The sequence below is a fragment of the Pieris brassicae genome, chromosome 14 (assembly GCF_905147105.1).
Source record: "Pieris brassicae chromosome 14, ilPieBrab1.1, whole genome shotgun sequence".
Classification (NCBI taxonomy): Eukaryota; Metazoa; Arthropoda; class Insecta; order Lepidoptera; family Pieridae; genus Pieris; species Pieris brassicae.
The window spans coordinates 4,190,708-4,202,481 of NC_059678.1; the positions used below are offsets into that span (position 1 = coordinate 4,190,708).

An 11,774-nucleotide genomic window follows, 5' to 3' on the forward strand; every position below is an offset into this window, starting at 1 on the left:
AAATTACGGTGCTTTATAAATGAAATAATTTATCAAGGCATTCTTAAATGAGTAATGAATTAAATATTATATGTATGAGGAATGTTGTTTCTAATGCTATTAATTTTTTCTTATGTCAATATGTTTATGATGTTTTTTTTTATAGTAGCAATAGTTTTAACTGTTTGTTCTTTTTGGTTTTTATTACTGTTGATTTAAATTTAGAATATATTATAGTCTGTATAGACGTTGTCTGTTGATAGTAGGTGGTTTATTTAATGACTATTGACAGCTGACATTGAAACAATTTTATTTTAAGTATACACCTATATTGTCCTGTCAGTTAACAAGTTCACAGTTCACTATACTTTCTCACGGCTATTGCATTTTTAAACTAAAACAATTTATGTTTAGAAAACCTTTTTCGCTTTTATTATTCAATTATAAATGTAGTGGTTTAAGGATATCAATATGAGTGCAAAAAAGGCCAAGGGACCCGTAATCGATTCGGGCATATGTCGTTGTTGCGGGTCCATGAAGAAATGTAGAGTTCTAAACGTTGAATATAATAGTTTTGGGAAGAATGAGGTGTATTCTGATATGATTATGGATTGCTTTGGCTTATTGGTGAGTTGCCTTCCTAGTGTTAACTATATATGTTACACTTATTATTAATAAAGCTCTCTAGGGCATGTGACAAACTATTTTGGAATTAATTTCTATTACACTGAATAAACTGAAAGTACTACTAGAATAAAAAATATACGGGATAATTATTCTTATTGCTTATATTATGAATAAACAATGATTATTTGTTTAAATATTTGTAGAATGAAAAATTCTAGACTACAAATACTGTTGTCTAGAATTCTTTTTTTGTTGTTGAGATTGGATTAAAATAACTTGACAGAAACTCTATGTTAACCCGTTTATAAAACTCTCACTTAACTATAACATACTTCTGCCATAAAAGTACTAAGTAGTAATGTACGAATAACATATATAAATATACATTACAACTAAAACCTCATTAGTATTATATACAACCAGCTGCCCACTGAAGTATTTCCGAACCAATTCGACTTAGGGTCCTTCAAGAAAAGAGCGTACAAATTCTTAAAAGGCCATCAACGCACCCGCGAGCCCTCTGGCATTGAGAGTGTCCATGGGCGGCGGTATCACTTAACATCAGGTGAGCTTCCTGCCCGTTTGCCCCCTATTTTATAAAAAAAAAATACAAATGTAGCTGTATAATTCCCACATTTAATATATGATCATCTTTCAGTTATCTCAACTAGATAGTGTAATGGCTGATCGTCTTGTTTGTGCAGTTTGTGTACACCGAATAAGAGATGCATGTGATTTCCGACAACAAATACTTAAATGTGAAGAGGCATTTTTACGAGCAAAGATTTATGATGCTGATGATAATGGTAAGATTTCATTACCTCTTGAATTACTGTATTAGTTGACATCTTTTAGTCTGTGAAAAAACTTCTTGTAAAAGATTTATTTACTAATTTATACTATGTTACCATAATATACAAATAAAAAACAAAAACTAGGTAGGTTACATAAGTTGTTAGGCAATAGGTGGCAAGCGATTTCTTCCAGGCAACCCTAGGTGAAGGTTATCTAATGTGGAAACTAAGAGTTTGTAATACATTCAAAAGTTTATTTGGTAAAGTTAAAGTTACATTGGTAAAGTTAATATTGTTACTAATTTAATAAATAAAAAACATTTTTTTTTATTACTGGGAATTTAGTCTACTTTATAAATTGAATACTGCAATACTTTCATGAATATTATTACTATATCTAAGTAATTTATGAGGCAAAAATCATTTATTCATATAGGTAACATAATTTATACTTATGAATCTCAAAAAAAGAAATATACATTAAATGCTTCTAATTTTACATTCTCAAATCACACACTCAAATCTCAAATTACGTTCTCAAATCAAGGGCATAGAACGGAAGAGAAGAACTGGTAATAATCTCTCTGCAACTATTTAATCACCAAGCTTTTTATGTTTTACCTTTTATGAGCTCCAACTGATAGACCATGTTCCACATGACATCTTAAGTAATAAATATTCATAAGATAAATTAAAAATAAAGATTTGTCTCAGATTGTCAAAGATACTCTATCAGCAGGAGGCATGGTGAAATAGGAGCACGCACTTACATTCTCATGGGAACAACATGCAAATACAACATTATATATATATATGTACTAAACCACACTTTCAAACAAATAAAAAAATGGAAAATCATTTAGGTAACACATTCATAAAGAAATAAATATTAAATGCTTCCAATTTTACATTTACTGCCAGTTCTCAAATCAAGGGCGAGACTAGAAGAACTGGCAATAAACTCTCCGCCACTCTTTTTAATTACCAAGTTGCAACCATTACTACGTTCCACATGACATCTTAAGTAATAAAAACAAAGACTTGTCCTCTATCACCATTCCTGGTGAAATACAAAGCACATACATACTTAGTCTAGATTCGTGTGTATATTTTTATATAGTAATAATTTCCGCCATATAAATCATATTCACTACAAGTTGTGTGTGTCCTTTCTGTACAAAATGACTACTGTCTATGTCAATAGAATCTAATAGATTTTATTGCAAAGGCTATAACACGCTAAGTAACTACTCATTTTTTAATGAAGTGAAACTTCTTAGGGTAATTTTTTTACGGAAACGTCACTATGATGTGCAGCATTTTGTCGAGGACAAGCAAAAGAGTGATTGAGACCGATTGAGAGAGTGTGAAAAAGGGAGACCGATAAAAAATACATGCTATTGATGTATTTGTTTAGTACAGTGATGGGCAAAGTACGGGCCATCGCCGGCCCGCGAAAGTATTTAATCCGGCCCGAAGGTCCATCAGCATAGATAGTATGTGGCCCGTTATAATTCCGTTTCGACACTCGAGAATATAAAGTAGATTATATTTGTATTGTTTTTATAATATTATAATTAAAAGCTTTAGCTTTAGCTTTTAATTATAATAATTTAAAAATTGTTAAAACAACAATGCATTATTTTTAAAATTGTGGCCTTCCTCTAGAATTTTTTGAAAACTTTGTGGCCGCCATTAAAAAGGTTTGCCCACCACTGATTTAGTAGTTACATATTAGAACTTTAGATGGCAATTCTCTCGCATAACGTCTTGTGCAGTAAACGCAGATTTTTATTTATGTATATCATCATTAGCACGTGTATAGCGTGTAAACAGTGTGAATATAGATATACAAATACGTGAAGTGATCATATGCTGGTACATGATCATCTATTGGGGTTTTTACCTTCGTAATAATTAATTTACAAAGAAGTGTCACTTCTGACATGTGTACTTTGTACACACACTATTTTCATTATCTTCTATTTATAGAGCAACCATTGGAGCCACCAAAATTGGAGGTCAAGACTGAACATTTAGAGGAAGATGATCGATCTCCATCACCAACATTGGATATTGAAGATATACCCCTCAGTGAGTATAAGTTATAATAATAACTAATTGTTTAAGTGTTTTCATTGTAATGGTTTTGTATTGCTGTCGCAATAAAGTAGTTAAATCAGAGTTAATTGAATCTCTAGATAGTTAATTAAGGGTCGATATTCAATCAAGTCGCTAAAGTTCCGTCAGACAAGTGATTGAACGAAACGTTTAACGAGTTTCCTAAACGTTCCTAGGCAACAACACTAACCTAACCTAACTATTTATAATAAAGCAAAACACGGAATTTCCAAGCTCTCAGTTCTTCAAATAACAATAAAAAATGAAATAATCATGGCGGAGTCTTGTTTAACATTGTTAATCAACTCGCTGGCTTTCGGTCAGACAGATAGTTAACGCGACGTTGCTTTATATAAATCAAAATGCTAGCGACTTGATTGTATATCGATCTTTAATTACCTGTCTAGAGATTCAATTAACTCTCTGATTTAACTACTTTACTGCGACATTGCAGCAAACTAAACAAATGAAATATGAACTTCTAACTTTTAATGATTAAGAGCAGTGTTGGTATGCAGCTCCAGCATGAAATTCCCATCCTTAAGGAAAGCCCGGCTATCCACCAATGGACCTATGTGGACGCTTAACATTTGCTTATGCTTAACTTCTTTTCTGACTTGAGGAATGAGGAATGTCTTAAACCCAAAGAAGTTGGTGTGTCAGGCATTCCAACTAAGACTGTTCTTCTATAATAATTAGCGGATCTAACAGACGTTGTCCTGTCTTAACTATGAATATTGATTTCGAATTGGTATAATTAACTAAAAATGCTTTATGATAACATTCTTTGTTTGTTTTTCTGGCGTATGTCAGTAGTTTTGTTGGTATTTCGACATATAACTTGGCCATGTGAAAAACATGGGTTTTCAAGATTTATGCCACAAACAATTAGCGATTGTAATTATTTTATATGTATTTTATCAATATAATAACTCTGGCTAATTTTTCTTACATCCTCTTTGACGATATTTGCAGCACGCATTCAATATTATATCAAACGCTATAAGGTTTCATCAAAATGCTATCATAACAAAAGTATTCTTAAATTTTCTAATTTTCCGCGCATTTTTCTTCTGGCGATAACAAATACAAAAAAAAAAGAATTAGCGAAATCGGTCCAGCCATTCACGCGTGATGCCGTGACGAAGGGAAATAGAGATTCATTTTCATATATATATGTAGCGTCAGGCCCCGACATTGTTAAGATAACGAACACAAAGTTTTCTCCCAATTACTTGATTTATTCGAATTCTAATTTCAGTCTCTTAATTCAATACGATTTTAATAAACAAATTCAATAGGTAAAGATTTCAAAGGCTAATCGGTAATTACGTAACGTGTGCACCGGGCAATGGTCGATGAACGACTGCCTGAGTTGTTTTTTTTTTTTTTTGAAGAAGGAATCTCGCTGTTGGCCTTAAGGGACTTTACAGCTCAGCTCGGGCTGTTTTGGCGAGCGTAGCTCGGCCAGAATGGCGTTTTATCCCGCTGCTAGCGCAAGGGCGTCTCCTGTGAGACTCGGCTTGGGCCGTCGCGGGGTGGTCAATCGCCTGAAGGGCAGGACGGAAGCTCACTGGAGTGAGCGAAGTGCGAAGTAAAGGTCCTCGCCTTCCCCGGTGAAGGCGGTTTTTTACCCTAATCTGTGATTGGCTAATTTTATTATTTTTGGCCGCGCGGGCGGCTTTTAATTTATCGTTTGCTACGGTAATTGGATCATCCGGATCCGTTAGTATGTGTCGGGGCCTCCTACGAGCCTTTTTTGTCGGGAAGGGGTAATAGTTGATGCTATTACGCACCAGCGGATTGGGATGGTGTTTAGCCTTGTCAAAGTGGCGTGTGGACGCCAACTTCATCCATTGGGCTATGGTAGGGAGCTCCAGGTCGTGGTGGAGATCGACGTTTCTCACATAGAAGGGCGCACCGGTCGCGATTCTCATGAATCGCGACTGAAGCACCTGTAGCCGGTGAATATAGGAGGGGGCACAATGCGCAAAGACTACGCTAGCGTATGTCATGCACGGTCGGCTGCATGCCTTGTACAGGGTCACCTTGTGTGTGAGAGACATTTGACTCCTTTTATTTAGGAGGAAATGAAGGCGAGAGAGGACAAAATGGGCCTTCTTGCGAACGGCGGCTATGTGCTTTCGGAAAGACATGCCGCATGCTAGATATTTGACGGACTTTTGCCATGGGATGGCTTGCCCGTATAGGGTTACCTCTGTCTTGAGGTGAAATTTATCCCTAGCGTTAGCGCCGGGGTTGCCCCTGGCAAAGAGAACTGCTACGCTTTTCTCGGGATTTATTTGGAAGCCCCATTTCCGAAACCATTCGCCTAACGACGTGGTAGCGGTCTGGAGTCTGTCCACGATGACACCTCTATCTTTGTGGGTGGTATAGAGAGCGGTGTCATCGGCATAGAGGGCTAGCTCCACATTGGGAGCCCTAGGGATGTCGCCGGTATACAGCGTGAACAGAAGGGGCGAGAGGACCGAGCCCTGAGGGACTCCGGCCATGATGGGGCGAGGAGACGATAACGTTCCTTCTACGCGATAGCGCATTGAGCGGTCGGACAAGAAGTCGTGTACGATACGCACGAGTCTTAGTGGCACATTAAGGTGGTAGAGCTTGTAAACCAAGCCGTTGTGCCAGACCTTGTCGAAAGCTTTCGCTATGTCGAAGAAGAGCGCACCCGTGGCTCTCGGTTTCAGGGAGCTATTCATCCCGGAGAGGATGTGCTCCGTGATTCGATGGACTTGATGAACGCACGAGTGGGCCGGCCTGAAGCCAAACTGCTCATCGGGAATGAGCCCCTTATCTAGGGCAAAGTCTAGGAGGTGCCTGAGTTGTGCGCGCGCGCTGCTTTATATAGGTTCTGTAGTGGGGATCGAGAGACACATCGTACGATCGTTCGACTAATAGCCCGTTGTACGTTCTTTTACAAAACATTGATAGTGGCGCCGTCATATAGATAAGTAAAAATTATAATTATACAAATTCCAGGTGATATTAAAAAAGAAATGAATCCGTTATGCGTCAAGCCGGAAACAGAAGTTGAGGAAATAAAGAATGTGAAAACACTATCTGAAGAACCACTGCCCAAGAAGCCGAAAATTATTAAGAAAAAATGTCTTCCACAACCTAGTAAGTATAATTCGATTAACAATATTATTAATATTGCGAGAATAATACTTTTTATTTAACTCACATAATAATGGCGTTTCTATCTAGCGACTGTCGCAGGATTCTTTATATTATTCCATCAACGTTAAGTCATGGGATTACTAAGGGTAGGAAGCCGTGTGTCAAATGAAATGCCTGCTGTATTTACGGGGAGTTTACATGACGCAACCACTGTGTTTCCCAACCATTTTGTGCTTTCCCCAATTGTCATAAATTCTGCCCAACATACGTAATTGTAATATACAAATTTGAATGATAGGTTTTACGAAATCACTAGGAAATCGTTTACAAAACAATGATAAACTTTGAGTGCATTGCCATAAATACTAGCCCCGGTTTCGCCAGGGCAACTGTGATCTGTAAATGTCGGAAAATGATATACTTAAACCTCATGAATCATTCTAGATATTGTTGAAAACCTAAAAAGGTTCCGTGCGATAGTTTTTTAAGTTTGACTTGAGATAAGTTTACGTGCGTTCAGCTCGTCAGTTCGTTAGAGCTTAGAAAATGGACTCCGAGGCAGAATATATATCCTACCGTGTCACCTTGATGTCAGTCGTCGGGTTGTCTCTCTCCCTAAAATATGGGGGGGGGGCGATGGCTGACCATGCGTCATACTCGTGAACGAGTGCTACTTGTGGTGACTGGTCGAAGTTGAATTCGTGTATGCGGTGATGTTAATTATTTCGACTATTTGCGTGTTGTTCCCACGAGAAAGTGTGAGTTTCTACAAATCTTTGTTTTTGATTTATTTTATTATTATAAATTACTTAAGATGTCATATGGAATATGGTGTAATGGTTGCAGCTCCTTACAAACGTTGTGTAAAAACAAAAAACTTGGCGATTAAAAAGACTGGCGGAAAGTTTATTGCCAGTTCTTCTCTTCCGTTCTACGCCTTTGATTCGAGAACTGGCGGTAAATGTAAAATTAAAATCATTTTATATACATTTCTGTTTGTGACGTTCACAAGTGTACCTTGTGTAATTAAAATTAATAAATGATTTTTAACTTTTACTTTGTTCCACAACTGAGCGTTTTTTAAAGCGGTTATTGCCGCGCATCTCATTCGACTTACGCCGACAACGCACTCGGAAGAATCTGGCAGTGAGAGTGACCATGGGCGGCTCACAAATGACCTGGCTTTATATTGATAAAATAATTTTCAAAATCTCCCCAGATTATATTAGTATAGATTATAAAAAAAGTATATTTACTGTTTTGTTTAATTTCAGAACTGCCCATGTCGATGTTACAACAGAAAATCCGGGAACAAGATCCATCTTACACGACCAAATCAAATATATACACAATAGTTGAGAACTCCTTCGCTTGCCCCTTCAGGTGCAGACACAACAACTTGTTGTGCTACTACTGTGCTGAAACATTCACAGATCCAGAATTACTAAGAAATCATACAATATCACACAAAACAAAGAATTTCTTCATGGCTGAGAGGAATTCAACACTCAAACTTGATGTTACCAGAGTTGACTGCCGACTGTGTCCAACCAAGATAAACAGTCTGGATGAGTTTAAGCAGCACATATCAAGTGTACACTCAAAGAAGTATTATTTCAACGCTAAAGACAGCATCCTACCATTCCGGTTACTCAAGGAGGACACCAAATGTGCCATATGTGACCGTACATTCCCCTACTTCCATGCCCTGAACAGGCACATGAATGAACACTACAATAACTATGTGTGTGAATTGTGCGGATTGGGCTTTGTGGACCGTGCCAGGTTCCTTGTGCATCAGCAGAGGCATGAAAAAGCAAGTGTGCCGTGTGAAATTTGCGGCAAAGTGTTTAGAATGTTGAGTTATAAGGAAGTGCATGTCGATAGGGTTCATAATAAGAGGGGCAGGGTGTACTGTCCCAAGTGTGATGTGACGTTTATGAGTTATCAGCAGAAGTTAAAACATTTAGTGTTAGTTCATGGTGAGGAACCGTTGTCATTTCCATGTAATTTGTGTGACCGAGTGTTTGATACAAGAAGGATGTTCACAATACATAAACGGAAGGTCCATTTGAAGGATTTCAGGTGAGTTGGCATCATTAACACAGTTCATATTGCATTCTTTGCGTTATCCATTGCTAATTAAGAGAAAAATCTACAGATTTTTAAACCAGTAGCCCCGACAGATGTATTTCAAGCGATTTTGTACTTTTAATTGATGAAGTTGGTACTACCCTCGCCATTTTGATATATCAGACTGACTATGTTTATTTTATGTAATTAATAGGTGCGTACGTAAGCAACTATTTATACCATCTGTATCTTAATTGAAAAAAAATCATGAAATTATTTCTGACACTGACAAAAATGAGGGTAGTTTCAAATTTAATTAACACATCTTTATATGTATAAAGTAGTTTATAATTTAAAATAATCAAACACACAATACTCGGCGAGCTAGTTTGCTTATCTTGCCGAAGCCGTAATTATTTGAAGAAGTCTATTAATGAGGGTATGCAATTATTTAAACAATTACATTGGCATCATTAACACAGTTCATATTGCATTCTTTGCGTTATCCATTGCTAATTAAGAGAAAAATCTACATATTTTTAAACCAGTAGCCCCGACAGATGTATTTCAAGCGATTTTGTACTTTTAATTGATGAAGTTGGTACTACCCTCGCCATTTTGATATATCAGACTGACTATGTTTATTTTATGTAATTAATAGGTGCGTACGTAAGCAACTATTTATACCATCTGTATCTTAATTGAAAAAAAATCATGAAATTATTTCTGACACTGACAAAAATGAGGGTAGTTTCAAATTTAATTAACACATCTTTATATGTATAAAGTAGTTTATCATTTAAAAGAATCAAACACACAATACTCGGCGAGCTAGTTTGCTTATCTTGCCGAAGCCGTAATTGTTTGAAGAAGTCTATTAATGAGGGTATGCAATTAACCAATTACCGACAAAAATTCGTAATATTAGCGCGTTTAAGCAGTTCACCTATTAAGGATACATATCATAATGGTTCTAGTAGACTGAAGTTGGGACGGCATGTATCTTGCTCGTATATAAAGTTTTTCATGTATAAATTCATTTTTTGTAATATATAATAATTTTACTATCTACCGACATCTAATAAAAATCCAACTAAAATATGTTCCTTGCGTTGACAAAGTTTTAATTATCGTACAGTTCTGATTGCTAGGTATCTTAGAAGATATTAATAGGACATGTCCAATCATGTCAGTTGTGCCTAAGTTTGTGTGATATTTATTAGAGCCTAGAACTATAACTTCCAGATACGTATACATTGTTTCAGGAAGACATTTCAATACATTATTAAGTTAGTGTGCATGGCTTCAAATAATTCCTCTTATATTAGGTTAAATTTATTTCGGGCATGAAAAGTATGTGTGCATGAAAGTACCGAATGCAGTGCCACACGGTCATGCCATGTTATGCCATGTTAAACCATTCATACAACAAAAAATATCATTAAAATCGGTGCAGCCGTTTCAGAGAAGTTGAGCGACATATAGCCGTACTGTAGATAAAGATGTGTTAATTAAATTTGAAACTACCCTCATTTTTGTCAGTGTCCGAAATAATTTCACAACATAATGAACTACGTCATATTTTCTAGTAAACAACTTATATCTATTGGATTAAACCCAGGACTCAGAGACAACAAACCATCTCACAGAGATGGTTAAAATTTTACAATACAATAAATATATGTATTTTATTTTATCTACTCATATTACCTATAGTTCTTGTGGTAAGGGGCCGGTCAAGTATTACGTTACGTTACGTTAAGCACTAGATGGGGGGGGGGGTCTTTGGTGATTACGTCAACAGTAATTATTTACTTTTTTACACATACTACCCACACATTGTCTATGCTTGAACACGAAATGCATCTTCGAGGATTCCGACAATTATTTTTGAGAGCATTGCTTACTTTTGCTGACAAGAGGAGGGGGGGGGGGGGGGTTAAATTGCAGTAAATCTACTTACGTTTTACTTGAACGGCCCCTAACTGAAGACTTAGTCTATGTCTCTAAGACTAAGGAGTCCAAGACAGGTTCGATCCCTGTCTTAACTATCAGTGTTGTATTGGTAGGTACAAAAGTCTACCTTATAAAATCAGGAAAACTCTTAAAACAAGCATTTTCTTTAAATCAGAAAGGCGCAAAAATATGTCTGCCTCATTGTAGCGTGTCAAATTTTTTTCCAGATATGAATGCCAATGTTGTGGCCAGAAATTCTTCACACGATCAGCACTCAACAATCATATGCCGGTACACACCGGCGAAAGGAACTTTAAGTGCAAATTTTGTGACAAGTCCTACCCTCGTTTGAAGACTTTGAAGGATCATATACGAATACATACGAATGACAGAAGATATAGATGTCATATATGCGGTCAAGCGTTTATCCAGAATTGCAGCTTGAAGGGACATTTGAAAAGCCAGCATCCGGAGTATACATAGTTTGAGGCCGTTTAGTGCTTGGACTCTCTTTAAGTCCGTACGTAAAGTCCTGGCTTACTTAGACAGCCCAGCTCCCTCCAGAAGCACAGGAGTCTCCAGGGCACTTCGCAGGCTTCATGGCGCGAGACTGTTCCGAGGATTTTTGCACGTTTTAGGACTACCGCCATTTAGTATAGATGTTTGATTTTCGAGGTTTGGAGGCCGAAACTGTCTTCTCAATAAAAATATAAATTTTATTTATTAATGGTTTTTGTTAATGTTATTTATATTAAAATAAAGCGACATACTAGAAAAACTTGTCAACTTAATTTTTGTCCGAAGTCTTGTGGCCCTGAGCAGTGTTGGCCTAGTGGCTTCAACGTGCGACTTTCATCCCTGAGTCGTAGGTTCGAACCCCGGCTGTGCACCAATGCATTTTCTTTCTATGAGCACCTTTAACAATAGTTTAAACGGTGAAGGAAAACATCGTGAGGAAACTGGCTTGCCTTAGACCCAAAAAGTCGACGGCGTGTGTCAGGCACACAAGGCTGATCACCTACTTGCGTATTCGATTTACAAATGATCATGAAAGAGATACAGAAATCTGAGGCCCAGACCTAA

The 11,774-nt window shown here is 37.0% G+C and overlaps 1 protein-coding gene across 1 annotated transcript; it reads left to right on the plus strand.

Moving 5' to 3' along the window:
* The first annotated feature begins 257 nt into the window (after window positions 1-257).
* Window positions 258-11,414, plus strand: LOC123718021 (zinc finger protein 723-like). The gene is made up of 6 exons (XM_045674369.1): window positions 258-606; window positions 1,265-1,412; window positions 3,393-3,494; window positions 6,522-6,662; window positions 7,937-8,747; window positions 10,919-11,414. The coding sequence occupies exons 1-6, from the start codon at window positions 451-453 to the stop codon at window positions 11,172-11,174; spliced, it is 1,614 nt and encodes a 537-aa protein (XP_045530325.1). The 5' UTR covers window positions 258-450; the 3' UTR covers window positions 11,175-11,414.
* The last annotated feature ends 360 nt before the right edge of the window (window positions 11,415-11,774 follow it).

Bases quoted from the DNA above. Each gene is read 5' to 3' on its own strand.
- LOC123718021 (XM_045674369.1), top strand. From the start codon at position 451: ATGAGTGCAAAAAAGGCCAAGGGACCCGTAATCGATTCGGGCATATGT. The intron at 607-1,264 runs GTGAGTTGCCTT...ATCATCTTTCAG, and splicing joins TGGATTGCTTTGGCTTATTG to TTATCTCAACTAGATAGTGT. The intron at 3,495-6,521 runs GTGAGTATAAGT...TACAAATTCCAG, and splicing joins TATTGAAGATATACCCCTCA to GTGATATTAAAAAAGAAATG.